Source organism: Eptatretus burgeri, chromosome 2 (genome assembly GCF_056783735.1).
Source record: "Eptatretus burgeri isolate ZD-2024b chromosome 2, Ebu_testis_v1, whole genome shotgun sequence".
Lineage (NCBI taxonomy): Eukaryota > Metazoa > Chordata > Myxini > Myxiniformes > Myxinidae > Eptatretus > Eptatretus burgeri.
The window spans coordinates 31823517-31837367 of NC_140962.1; the positions used below are offsets into that span (position 1 = coordinate 31823517).

The window sequence follows — 13851 nt, forward strand, 5'->3', positions numbered from 1 at the left end:
ACACCCAACTTGTCCACAAAGTTTCGTCCGAATCTGTCCTTAACTTATGATGTATCGTGCTTCGTGTCGTTTTTGGCCTGATCTCTCAATGGTGAAGAATCACTTAAAAAAAAATTATAGTGTCCAAATCCGGATCTTCACCATATTCAATCAATTCTTCCTTGTCACACACCAAACTTGTCCACCAAATTTCGTCTGAAATCTTCCACAACTTTTTGAGATATCCTGTTCACAGACAAACAAACAAGGGTGAAAACATAGCATATGTAATAATTTATGTTGGCCTAAGTAAACTTCAGTGAATGAACGTTACTTTAGCAGTGTGGCATTAGATTGTGGCTAGAAATGTACAAACCATCTTCATACAAAAAGACGGGTTCGGACCAGTGCCTACATGGTGCATATGGGGCGTGAGCTCGCACAAAACCATTTGTAATTAGGAAGATCCATATTCAAAACTGAAGCCACCACAAACAAGTACTACTGCTCAATCAGCAAAGGTTCAGGTCCTTGGGAGATGGAAGCTCAAAATCCACCACATTTATGAACGTCATAAAAGGATGATCCATCAAGTTAAATTTTTACCAATTTCATGATTTGACTGCAATTTATGTTACATCTACTGGATAATTCAATATCTTCACTAGAAACATTAACTGAGCAATGGGGGGGGGGGGAAACTCTACCCTTACGTAAATTTAACTGGTTCTTCTGCTGCAAATCTCTTCTCTTCTGGCTCTTCTCCCTCACTTGCTTCCTGCAAAGTACAGTTACTCATCAGGTTCATCAAATGTGAGCAGATTTAATGCTCTTGCTGTACATGAATGAAACCATTCTCAAGATATACGCAAGCCAAATCAAATTGCCAATGAATGAGAAACATCTTAAATTGCATGCAATTTGTTTTTCTATTTTAATGGTGGGACTACAACTCATGAATATGTATTTAAATTGTTTGAATTGATCAAGATCCGAAACTTGTTTTTGTCTTCTTGTTCCCCTTTGATCCTCTGTCAATCTCATTAACTTGCTGCCTTCTGTCAATTAGTTCCTCCATGTGCCTAGAACTCTGCTAACAAAAATCATATTACCATCTATAAATTACTAAAATTCTCATTTTGTATGTATGTATGTTCCCGAAATACAGCCAAAACGGTACATGATAGCAGTAAAGGTTTAGGGCCACCTTACTCACCATTCTCCTGCGGTGTGCAGTATCAAGTTTCGTTAAAATCGGGCAATGAAAAAAATTATTTAAAAAAAATCAATACAATCATATAAAAAAAACTATAAGGGCACTCGGTAGAGCACATACCTCCACCACATAATGCCTGATCCACAAGAACATATCGGGCCAAATACATTTTTGAAATATCATGCGATATATCGTTTTTGGCCCTATCCCTCAATGGTGCAAAATCACTTTGAAAATTAAATAATTCTCGTATCCAGATCCGGATTCGGATCTTCACCAAAATCTAATGAATTTGTCGTGGTCACACATCCAACCTGTCCACCAAGTTTCATGCGAATCTGTCAACAACTTTTTGAGATATCGTGCTATATATTAGTTTAGCCCTATCTCTCAATGATGAAGAATCACTTAAAAAAATTATCGGATCCAGATTCGGATCTTCACCAAAACCGAGTCAATTCTTCCTCGTCACACACGCAATGTTTCCACCAAGTTTCGACCGAATCCGTCCACAACTTTTTGAGATATGGTGCTATATATAATTTTTGGCCCCATCTTTCAATGGTGAAGAATGGCTTTAAAATTCTAGTCGTTGGGTCGGATCGGATCCGGATCTTCACCAAAATTTAATAAGTTCGTCCTTGTCACACACTGAACCTGTCCACAAAATTTCATCCGGATCTATCCACAACTTTTTGAGATATCCTGTACACAGACATACAAGCAAACAAATAGACAGAGAGAGATGGGTGAAAACATAGCCTCCTTCACCTTCAGTGGCGGAGGTAAGAATTCGTTTTGGTTTTTTTTCTGATTCTGTGGACACTTAAACAATGGTCTTCATTCACTCCAATGAAGGAGCAGTCATCACAGTGATTGTGCAATCTCACTTCCTTGGCGATAAGTACGTAGGATACAATGGAGGATACTGATACGTTTTCTACCAAATAACTTTTCAATGGGGTGATTAACTCTTTAGAACGCTTGCAAATAATTAACTTTTCAGAGTGAAAGTGTTAAAGAATAACTCTCTCCTCCACCACCTCCAGCCACAAACTTGGACTCAAGATAGTTTTGGTGTTCCAAATAAATTAACTTTATGAATATGTTAATGTCTATTATTAGATAAATAATAATATTTTGTCTCTTGCAACGAAAAACATCGTTATACCAAGCATGTGGCTTTGCTTTCAATGGAAAACGAGCTCCCACATAATGAAGGTTCACATAATGAAGGGTTATAAAAGGTATGTAACCCCTTTGGGTACACCTATATATCATTTTAGGCCCTATCTCTCAGTGATGAAGAATCACTTAAAAATTATAGTTCCATATCAATGATGAAGTTCTTGTTCAGTCACATACATACACAAACAAGAAAAAGAGCAATCAGAGATTGCAAATCATCACCAGGACTTCTGTTGAGTGGTGTATTTTTATAGGTTTTCGGGTAAATCAAATATGGCTGCCAAACTATGTGACTTATGATGTCATATGTGTGACCCTTTGGTTCCTCGTGGATAGGCGGTCATACGTGTAAAGTTTCGCCTCGATCTTTTCACCAATTTCAGCGGTTTAAAAAAAAAAAAATGGCTGCCAAATCACATGACTGATGGCATCATCAAAAAAAAAAAAAATGTGGACCATTTTATCCCGAGATGAACCTCAAAATTTTTTATACTGATCGGATGTAGCATTCCACATATGCAATAATGACGTCCTAACAAAGGCACCTATGATGTCATAAAAATACCACACATTCCCCATGAGAACTTGCTTTGTGCTACTTATACACCGATGGCTTGGGGAACACTTGTGTGAAGTTTCCCCTCGATTTTTCCAGCCGTTCCGGAGAAGAAGATTTTAAAATAAGTTTTAGGGTAAATCCAATAAGGCTGCCAAACCATGTGACCGATGACATCATATGTGTGAACCTTTTGTTCCTCATGGACAGGCGGTCATTCGTGTAAAGTTTCGCCTCAATCTGTTCAGCCACTTCAAAGAAGAAGAAGAAGCCACTAACAAAAAAACAACATGGCTGCCGAATCACATGGCTCATGACATCATGAAAAAAATTTTCTGTGGACCATTTTACCCCCAGATGACCCTCAAAAATTTTCATACTGATCGGATGTGGCGTTCTACATCTGCAATTATGACATAATGAGGGCACCTATGACGTCATTAAAAAAATCACTCATTTCCCATGTGGAGTACTTGCTATGTGCCAAGTTTCAATTTTTTCCTTGGTGCGGTTTCAGAGATAGGGAAGTCCAATTTTTTTCCCATTTTTCCAATATGGCTGCCACACCACGTGATCTACGTTCTACGAGGTCATAATTATCATGAAAACATTCTACATGAGTAGGTGCACCAATGGTGAAAACGTTGTCTCAATTTGAAAAGCGGTTGCGGAGAAAAACACAAAAGTTCTGTGCAGACAAACAAACGGACCCAAATGCAATACCCTCTCCGAATTCTTTGGCGAGGGTAAAAATTTCAGAATGATTGCTTGAAATCTGTAGAAAACTAGAAGGGCACTTGATAGAGTGCATACCTCTGGCACGCACTACCTGATCTAGTGGAACATAGAGCCTAATGACTTTTTCAAATATCATACTATGTATCGTTTTTGGTGATTTCAAAGTGATTCTTCATCTCTCAATGAAGAAGAAACATTTTGAAAATTATATAATCCTCATATCCAGATCTTCACCAACATCGAATCAATTGGTTCTTGTCACACACCCAACCTGTCCATCAAGTTTCAAGCAAATCCGTCCACAACTGTTTGAGATATCCTGTGAAATATCGGTTTAGCCCGATCTCTCAATAGTAAAGAATCACTTTTAAAAAAAATCATCAGATCCGGATTCGGAGCTTCACCAAAATTGAATCAATTCTTCCTCGTCACACACTCAACTCACCCACCAAGTTTTGTCGGAATCCGTCCATAACTTTTTGAAATATCCTGCTATACATCGTTTTAGCCCTAACTCTCAATGGTGAAGAATCACTTAAAAATTCTCGGATCCGGATCCTCACCAAAGTCTAATCAATTCTTCCTTGTTACATACCCAACCTGCCCACCAAGTTTCGTCCAAATCCATCCATAACTTTTTGAGATATCCAACTATATGTCGTTTTTGGCCCGATCACTCAATGTTGAAAAATCACAAAAAAAAAATTCTCAGATCCAGATTCGGATCTTAACCAAAATTGTCCTTATCACATACCCAAGCTCTTCACAAAATTTCGTCCAAATCCGTTCACAACTTTTTGAGATATTTTGTTTACAAACAAACAGAGATGGGGTAAAAACACAACTTCCATTCACCTTCGGTGGCAGAGGTAAACATTGTGTGACAGACAGACAAACAGACAGACAAACAGACAGACAGACAAACAAATGAAATTGCTCATCGAGCAAGGAATTGCCAGAATAACTTTGTCATATCTCCATGATCTCTGAAAAAACAAAAACCTGGAAATCAATTTGGTTCTTATAAGTCGATAGTGCTACTGTTTAATGAGTTATAGCACTTAGTTTGGTCATGATCATAACTTGGAAGTCAATCGGACTTGAAATGGCGTTTTTATCGCAATTTGAAAGTTTTGACCCCACCCCCCTGACATTCGACCCCCGACCGCTAAGAAGGGTGTTGGTGTGACACCCCAATGAGACATATGGTTGGATGTAGAATTGGAAGATGCACATTTTGGATTTGGTTTGAAGTCGATACGACCATTTTAGCGGACATTATTGCGAAAATAAGAATTTCGGTTTTTCGGTGACCTTGACCTTTGACCTAGATTCACCAAAAACGACAAGTGTCTAATAGTCTGGCAGCCATTGGCTAAAGTGTGTTTTGGAGTACATACACTATTTTATTGCAGATTCTGGTAACATAGACTATACTAAACTCAAATCCGAGTGATGCCACTTTGTCACGCTTGAGCAATTTTTTTTTTAGGAGTAAAATTCAAAATGGCCACCATCAAAACAGTTTTTTGGCCGTAACTCGGCCAAAAATCGAGATATGAACCCGATTTCAGTGACAGACAGAACCTATGAGAAAGATTGGCCACATGTATTGACCCTCTACAACCAGAGAATCACCCGGATGGGCTTGTGAACATTGTGACTGGAAGAACGAGTCCAAACATTGTCAACGCTGACATTTCTGTTGGCATAGGAGTCAAGCAGATGAAGGAGTATGAGGAGCAATGGCCAGACAGCTTCAACAAGCCGCTCAGCAAACAAGTAGTCACGATGGCATTGTCCCGAAAGCAGATAAAGGTCGGGCAAACACCTGTATACGACACGGGGCTCATATATTTAAGAGTGTTGGGCCTTCAGGCAGTGTGGGACATCAACCTGAAAGATATCCCGAAGTTTGAGCTCGCCCCAGTACCACCTTCTATGTTTGAAGATCACGGTGACATGCGAATCACAAAATCAAAAGCAGTCTTGAAGCAGAAATTGCAGGTAGAGGTGTCTGACAGAATGTTTCCAGCTGATGGAGCAATCATTGTAGATGGTTGTGCGATGCTGTGGGTGATTCAATGGCCATCGAAACGAACAGTAGAGGACGATGTGCAGAATCTTCTTTCTTATTTGAGAGATAAGCTGAAGATATGTGATACGTATTTGGTCTTTGACCGGTATTATGACAACAGCATCAAATAAGTCACGCGAACCGCTCGTGCAGGCAAAGATGCCAGTCGACGACACCAGCTGAATCTGACGACGCCACTCCCTGCACAAAAGATCGTTTTGACAGTGACATAGAAAAGTCCAGTTAATAAATATTGTTACGAATTTCCGCCCGCCGGCGTGCGGACAGCTGCTTTTTAGCCGAATCGCGGCCGTACGCCCACCGGACAGACAATTCAGTCGCGACTTTCCGGAACAACGCCGAAAACCAGTCACGGGTGTGCTCCAAGCGCACACCACGGCCGAGTCAATATTCTACCCGCGCGTGACAGGGTCAATCGCCGAATTGTCGATATACCTAATTATTCACGCGGGCAGCCTACCGAGAGACCGTACCTCAGCAAGGTCTGCTTGGACACGAACCGCTTAAGCGGTTCGTTCCGTTCTGGGATAACCGAGTGGGATATAATCGCGAGACCTCGCTGGACCCGATTCTTTTATCGGCTATCAAAAAAGCCCGCTATTATTCCGAAGGCAAGATAGCAGTTCAATTGGGGAAAGAGGACACAACGAACGGGTGACATTTAAACAAGCACATTTATTAATTACACGTATACAATCATGCAATGAATGGGTGAAACACGCATGCAGTTGATTTGTGATGAATGCGGGACGGGGCAAGACACGAGCAAGGCAAAGCGCTACGACCGTCTATTATTTATTATTCACAAGCACTTAACAATAGTTCTACTTAACGGGACATGGCGCCACAACTTCCACACAAATAAACAAGGAAAGACACCCTCACAGACAAGGGGGTCAGACTGGACCCGTAGGCCTTTATTACATGGAGCTTGGCGGACCGAAGGAGTTCCACGAGACCGTTGCAGGTTACCTCCACCCTCGTGGTGCCTCGATGGAGCGACCCGTGACGTCCCGTCCCCACGGCAGCTAGCCTAGCCGCGGTTGAGCCCAGGCCTTGCCAAGCGGCCGGGTGATTCGGGCCTCAGCCGGCGACGCGTTGAGAGGAACGAACGGGTATTGATGCTCTTTCAAAGTTGATGCTCTTTGTAAGAACCGGTCCGTTCCTCAGCGATGCTCGGACTGTCCCGAAGCCCGTTCACCTCAGACCGTTTGGCGCTGGCTGGCGAGCTCTCTCCACACGAACGCGCAGGTCTGCGCAGCACAGCAGGTTTGGCCACGCTCTCGGCTTGCGTGTCCTCCGCTCTCCTGGACTTCTCCCCGACTGTTCTCCAGACTCCAGACTTCACCGACTGACTGACTTCGAACTGGCGCTCCGCTTGGCCTTTTATGGGCCCTGAGAGACGAGAGCTGAGCTCCGCTCTCCGCCCTTCGACCCCCACAGGTCCCGCCCCTTTTTCTCTTTTGATCCGCATTCCGAGGCAAAGCTTCCACAGAGCGGACGTGCACGAGATCACCGAACTTGCGCAGAGAACGGACGTGGGTGAAATCACCGTCGCTGGCGCCAACAAAGAAAGCCCGGCGTCTGTTTGCAGCGATGCTGTTCGCTGGGAACTCGCCGTGGCTGGTGCAAAGATGGCGGCGTTTGCGGAGTTGAAGGTGAGGCGATGTTATTCGGGTTGGTCTATTGGGGAGATGCGGTTTAGGAGATGGTGGGGAGATGTCGTTGTTATGAAGGCGGTGTGGAGAGGGTGGATGGTGGTTGGCATGGTGGAGAAGGTGGTTGGTGTGGTAGTTAAGGTGGTTGGTGGTTGGCGTGGTGGAGAAGGTGCCGTAGAGGTTGGTCCAAAATAACGATAGTAAAGAAAAACGGCTAACTCAAAGATCACAGCCCGGGTGATACGAATAATTTCCATTAAACAACGGTGGGGAAGTCCAACTGAACACGGACTTATCGGCATAACTGAACCAAGGACCTATATGGTGTTCTGCGAATTTCCATAGCCGTAACACTACCCCCTCCCATTTTTGCAGACTCGTCCCGAGTCGTCTAATTTTCATGTGCCATCATATGTAAGTTTCCCCGAGTATGTTTTATCTTCGGATCCCTGAGTGCGACATTTAGTGTATTCATGTCCCAAAAATAAATAACCTACGGGCTGAGTAACTAACTAAACAAACCCACTCATACAGACGACTTAACTAAATTGCCGGCGCTATGACACACATGCAGGGGGAAGCAACTTATGTACAATTTACCCTAACTTTATCCTTATACATTTTACACAAAACCATGGCCCAGGACTGATGGACTCTGTGGGAAAAGAAAAGCAGGGAGCCAGGCTACTCACACGCAGTCTCTGGCTCGTGAAACAAATGCAGGTGACAGGGAATGTGGCCGGCTGCACCAATGCAGTCCTCGGCCTCCCCCTTGAAATAAGTGCAGTGAACACAAAACGGTGCACAGGCTGCACAAATGCAGTCTCCGTGTGCGGCTGCCTGCAAAGCAGTCCTTGCAGAACAGTGAATGGTACTGACTCAAGCAAATACAAGCAACTGAGCGGATGAATGGATAATAGGGTGCACAGGCCGCCAATGCAGTCCCGTGATGCGGCTGCCTACAGGGCAGTCCCTGCAGAACGCGCGATGATCCTGGCGCACATGGTGATGGAAAAATGGGGCAAATGCAACAAAAAGGGCTGGCAGGCATGGGGGTCAAGGCAAAGGCAGGCAGACAAGGCATGGCAAGGCAAGACAAGGCCGTTGTAGCAAAACGGGCCGGTGGTGAAGCTGACTGGCATAGGCCTTGTAGCAAAACAGCCGGCAGATGAACTGACCGGCACAGGCCTTGTAGTAAAACACCCGGCAGATGAACTGACCGGCACAGGCCTTGAAGCAAAACAGCCGGCAGATGAACTGGCCGGCACAGGCCTTGTAGCAAAACAGCCGACAAATGAACTGGCTGGCCTCTTGTCTTATCCTGCAAGTGTGTGGAGGGAGTGCGGTGGTGCTGGCCACTCTGAAGGTGGGCTCAGACCTACCCTACTGTCTCCCTCCCAACCTATCGCCTTTGCCTGTCTCTGTCCATACCCACTCCCTTAATTTGCAAAAAATCCCCAATTTAGCTCCATCTTATTTTTTTATTATATTTTATTTTTATTTCCACCTCTATAAATCGTCTCCCTCACCCCCTTTATTGTCTCTGTCCGGCTAACCTATCGTCAACCGAGCCTACTCCCAACCCCTACGTTCCCTTCCTGGAGGGGAATAAGGGAGAGCTAGTGTCCTGTGTCGAGGCCCAATGAAGCCTCAGAATGGCCTCCTCATATCTCAGCGATCTTCTTTACCACGGTGAGTCCAGCGACCCACAACGAGCGAAGGGATGGATGGTGCAGAGGGGTACACTTCCTAATCTACCTTAACGTTATTAACTTTAAACTACCCCGGGGCTTTCCAAAAGTGCCTCTCGTTTAAACTGCTGGTTCCACAAACCAAGATTACCGTCGCCTGTGTTGATGTCCTCACAATTTTGGGCCTCGCCCTCAAATTTTCCCTCGTGCCCTTGCACGGTTTCGTGGCTGGGACGCGTGGCTCCCTTGGCAGGAACTACCCTCTGTCGATTCTCCAACGATGGCACCCCCGGGCCCTGCAACTGCCTCTGAGCCTACCAGCTCCCTAAACACTGGGGAGTGCCCTCCCTGGCGACTCCCCTGAAATGCTCACGTGGCAGGCTGGCGCCCCGGGCACCTTCCGTGGGTGCCCGTGCCCAATGCACTGCCCACACGGCCAATGGCGCCCCGGGCCCTGCATCATGTGGGCCCACCCGTGCCCACTACACTATCCCGGCCCCCCCATGGACCCTTGGCCTACTAGCCCGGTGCCCGGGGTACCTACTAAGCGATACTCACTGTTCACAGCCACGCTCCCAGCCCGTCAACAGGGCTCCTGCACCCCTCCAAATGTGTTTCGAGCTGACATTCCCACCAAAAGCAAAACGACCCCCATTTTGTCAATTTGACTAACACACTAATTCACATTACACCGACCCGGGGTCCCTTGGGTGGGAATCACTCATCGCACCATGCATACCACATTCACTCCATACACACAGGCTCGCTGGCCTCACTCACTCACCAAGTACATTTTCCATTTCATTTCACTCCATCGCTGATCACTGCCATTCTTCTCACTAAATCCCATAACTATCTCGTGCTCCCTCGTCATCCCTTAAACTAGTAGCACATCCTTTTAACACTACGTAGCTAAGCTACGTCCCCACTACACACTCAAAGTCGGTCCATGTCTTCAAAAATTATTTTTCCATTTCCCATCCCAAATCTGACCTAAAATCCCTCTTACTAATCCATTCCACGGGCCCCATGAGGACTTATTCCTACCCCATGAGGCCGGTCGAACCAACACGAACCCTTCCCCCTAACTTGTGGTATCCTGTGCCCGGGCCAAGAGGGTCTTCCACCCCTTGCCCAGGAATCCTGTTTACCCGAAACGGGGAGGCTTGCTTTTTTTTCTCATGCGCACACCAGCGCGGCAACTCGCAACCTGCGCTCTTTCTTTCTGTGACATCATGGCAGCTGTTCGCGCACCTCGTCCCTCCTCGGACGGCACCATCCGACAGGAATTTTCCTTCTGCCGGATTCCAACCATACGTGCAGCCATGACGTCACCCTGCGCATCCCAAGCAAGCCTCGAGTTTCGAGGGGTTCCCCACGCGAACACATGTGCTCTGCTCGTCGGAGCTTCACAAACAAACTCACGTGGAGAACCCATCCGGTCCAAATCCATAATCCGGCCTACCTTCTGTCCGTCCGCGGGATCGCCTAATCCACCGCGTGCGTTTACGGACCGGGTTTCACTCCCGCAGGCGCACACGTGGCGGCCTCGTGCATAGCACAGCACGGACCCCGCGCGCTGCCGTGCAAACCCGGTGCGGTCCCCAAAATAGCTACGGCTGCTACTCGGCCTTTGTCCACCGTCAGGCACCGTCGTCGTCGCACTCTCGCGCACAAACTCCCACGTGCCACGACGCTCACACACCTCGACATGACATTCACACCGGGACATGCAGTTGCGTGTTCCCGCATGCCAACCGCCATCTCCCTCAGATACAGCGACCTCACACACAAGGTCTCTCTCACACACAGCCGTTCACTCACGCATGCCCTTTCACTTGTACACGTGCTTACACTCACACACGGCCTTTCACCCACGATATGCGTGCGTTTCAGCAAACATTTCACCACATTCGTGAACACACACACACCAGGACATTCACAATGGGGAATCACGTCACCACAAGGGTTCCCGGGACCTTCATACCCCCCAAGCTTCGTGTGCACCCGTCAACAGCACTCGCCCCCTCTACCTCGCAAAGCTCGACCGGACCCACCTGGTCGAGATCTGCTTCAAGGGGGAATATTCCCTCCCCTTGTTCCTGGAGGAGGCTATCCGGCTGCTTGCACCGGGTCACGCACATTCCAGGAGCTCCCCTCATTGTCCCTTGCTAACTCCATGTGTGTGTGCTCGTCTTTCACCCCGTCTTTATCGTGTGGTCTCTCCTCTACATTTTCTATCTCCCGTGTCTGTTATTTCTTTCACTTCCTTTATTATCTCTGTCGTCTCCAAGTGTCTCTTACACGTCTCAGTCACCCCATTTAATTTTTCCCTCTGTGTCACGTCACCTTCTCTGTCACCTGCTCGAGTCTCGCCCAACGCGTCTCCCGAATTACTTTGTCCTCCACCGCGGGGCAGACACAGTCCACATTCCCCCTCAGCTCGTTCGCTCCAACACGTGGTGCCGCCATTTTGAGCTCCACTGCCCGTGTTTCGTCGCACGCCATCGCCCTTATGCCTACCTGCAGGCCTCGCCCCACGCACTGCGTTTCACCCCGCAGTGTTCGCATATCGCTTCTGAATGCCTGCATGTTCGCATCCATTTTGTTATTCATTTCATCCATTTTGTTTCCCATTTCGTTCATCGCTTGTAAAATTACCAATAGCTGGCTCGTGTCAGGTGGCCCTGTGGCAGTCGCTTCGATACTATCGGGCGCGGATCCGCAGGGAATGGGGAGGGAGTTTGACGGAGGAGGGGCGGGGGGGGTGTCATACAACGCGGCCCCCGCCGCTGCACCCATTTCGGACTCTACATTTATTTGTGGGGGAAGTTCAACCTACATATTGGAGTCCTGCATGGTTATTTCGTCCTGGTGCATGGATTCTATTTTCTATAAATCCATTACCCCCTGCTCCCGTTCGCCTTGAACCGCCATTTTGCTTCTCGGAATTAATTTTAAAGCTTGAAATTTAATGGGAATCGAGGGTCGCTCTACACACCCTTGATTCGATTCCCGTTAATTTGGTTGGAGGCGGGATGGATTTTAATCCCACGCCTTGACAACAGTGTTACGAATTTCCGCCCGCCGGCGTGCGGACAGCCGCTTTTTAGCTGAATCGCAGTCATATGCCTACCGGACAGACAATTCAGTCGCGACTTTCCGGAACAACGCCGAAAACCAGTCACGGGTGTGCTCCAAGCGCGCACCACGGCCGAGTCAATATTCTACCCGCGCGCGATGGTCAATCGCCGAATTGTCGATATACCCAATTATTCGTGTGGGCAGCCTACCGAGAGATCGTACCTCAGCGAGGTCTGCTTGGACACGAACCGCTGAAGCGGTTCGTTCCGTTCTGGGATAACCGAGCAGGATATTATCGCCAGACCTCGCTGGACCCGATTCTTTTCTCGGCTATCAAAAAAGCCCGCTATTATTCCAAAGGCAAGATTGCAGTTCAATTGGGGAAAGAGGACACAACGAACGGGTGACATTTAAACAAGCACATTTATTATTTACACGTATACAATCATGCAATGAATGGGTGAAACACGCATGCAGTTGATTTGTGATGAATGCGGGACGGGGCAAGACGCAAGCAAGGCAAAGTGCTACGACCGTCTATTATTTATTATTCACAAGCACTTAACAATAGTTCTACTTAATGGGACATGGCTCCACAACTTCCACACAAATAAACAAGGAAAGACCCCCTCAAAGACAAGGGGGTCAGACTGGACCCGTAGGCCTTTATTATGTGGAGCTTGGCGGACCGAAGGAGTTCCACGAGACCGTTGCAGGTTACCTCCACCTTGTGGTGCCTCGATGGGGCGACCCGCAACGTCCCGTCCCCAGGGCAGGTAGCGTAGCCGCGGTTGAGCTCAGGCCTTGCCAAGCGGCCAGGTGATTCGGGCCTCAGCCGGCGACGCATTGAGAGGAACGAACGGGTCTTGATGCTCTTTCAAAGTTGATGCTCTTTGTAAGAACCCATCCATTCCTCAGCGCCGCTCGGACTGTCCCAAAGCCTGATCACCTCAGACCGTTTGGCGCTGGCTGGCAAGCTCTCTCCGGCTCTCACCACACGAACACGCAGGTCTGCGCAGCACAGCAGGTTTGGCCACGCTCTCGGCTCGAGTGTCCTCCGCTCTCCTGGACTTCTCCCCGACTGTGTTCTCCAGACACCAGACTTCACCGACTGACTGACTGACTGACTGACTTCGAACTGGTGCTCCGCTTGGCCTTTTATAGGGCCCGAGAGACGAGATCTGACCTCCGCTCTCCGACTTGAGCCCCACAGGCCCCGCCCCTTTTTCTCTTTTGATCTGAATTCCGAGGCGAAGCATCCACAGAGCGGACGTGTGCGAGATCACCGAACTTGCGCAGAGAGCGGACGTGGGTGAAATCACCGTCGCTGGCGCCAACAAAGAAAGCCCCGCGTCTGTTTGCAGCGATGCTGTTCGCTGGGATCTCGCCGTGGCTGGCGCAAAGATGGCAGCGTTTGCGGAGTTGAAGGTGAGGCGATGTTATTCGGGTTGGTCTATTGGGGGAGATGCGGTTTAGGAGATGGTGGGGAGATGTTGTTGTTATGAAGGCAGTGTGGAGAGGGTGGTTGGTGGTGACGTGGTGGTTGGCATGGAGAAGGTGGTTGGTGGTTGGCATGGTGGAGGTGGTTGGTGGGTGGTGTGGTTGGAGAAGGTGGTTGGTGGGTGGCGTGGTGGAGAAGGTGG

The 13851-nt window shown here is 47.7% G+C and overlaps 1 protein-coding gene across 1 annotated transcript in view; it reads right to left on the reverse strand.

Annotated features, from left to right (window-relative positions):
- Positions 1-13851, reverse strand: part of CCDC12 (coiled-coil domain containing 12) — a 37426-nt gene that overhangs the window by 12683 nt on the left and 10892 nt on the right. The window contains exon 2 of the mRNA XM_085866846.1: positions 693-757. Coding sequence (XP_085722972.1) covers positions 693-757 — 65 coding nt within the window. The remainder of the gene's footprint in view (positions 1-692; positions 758-13851) is intronic.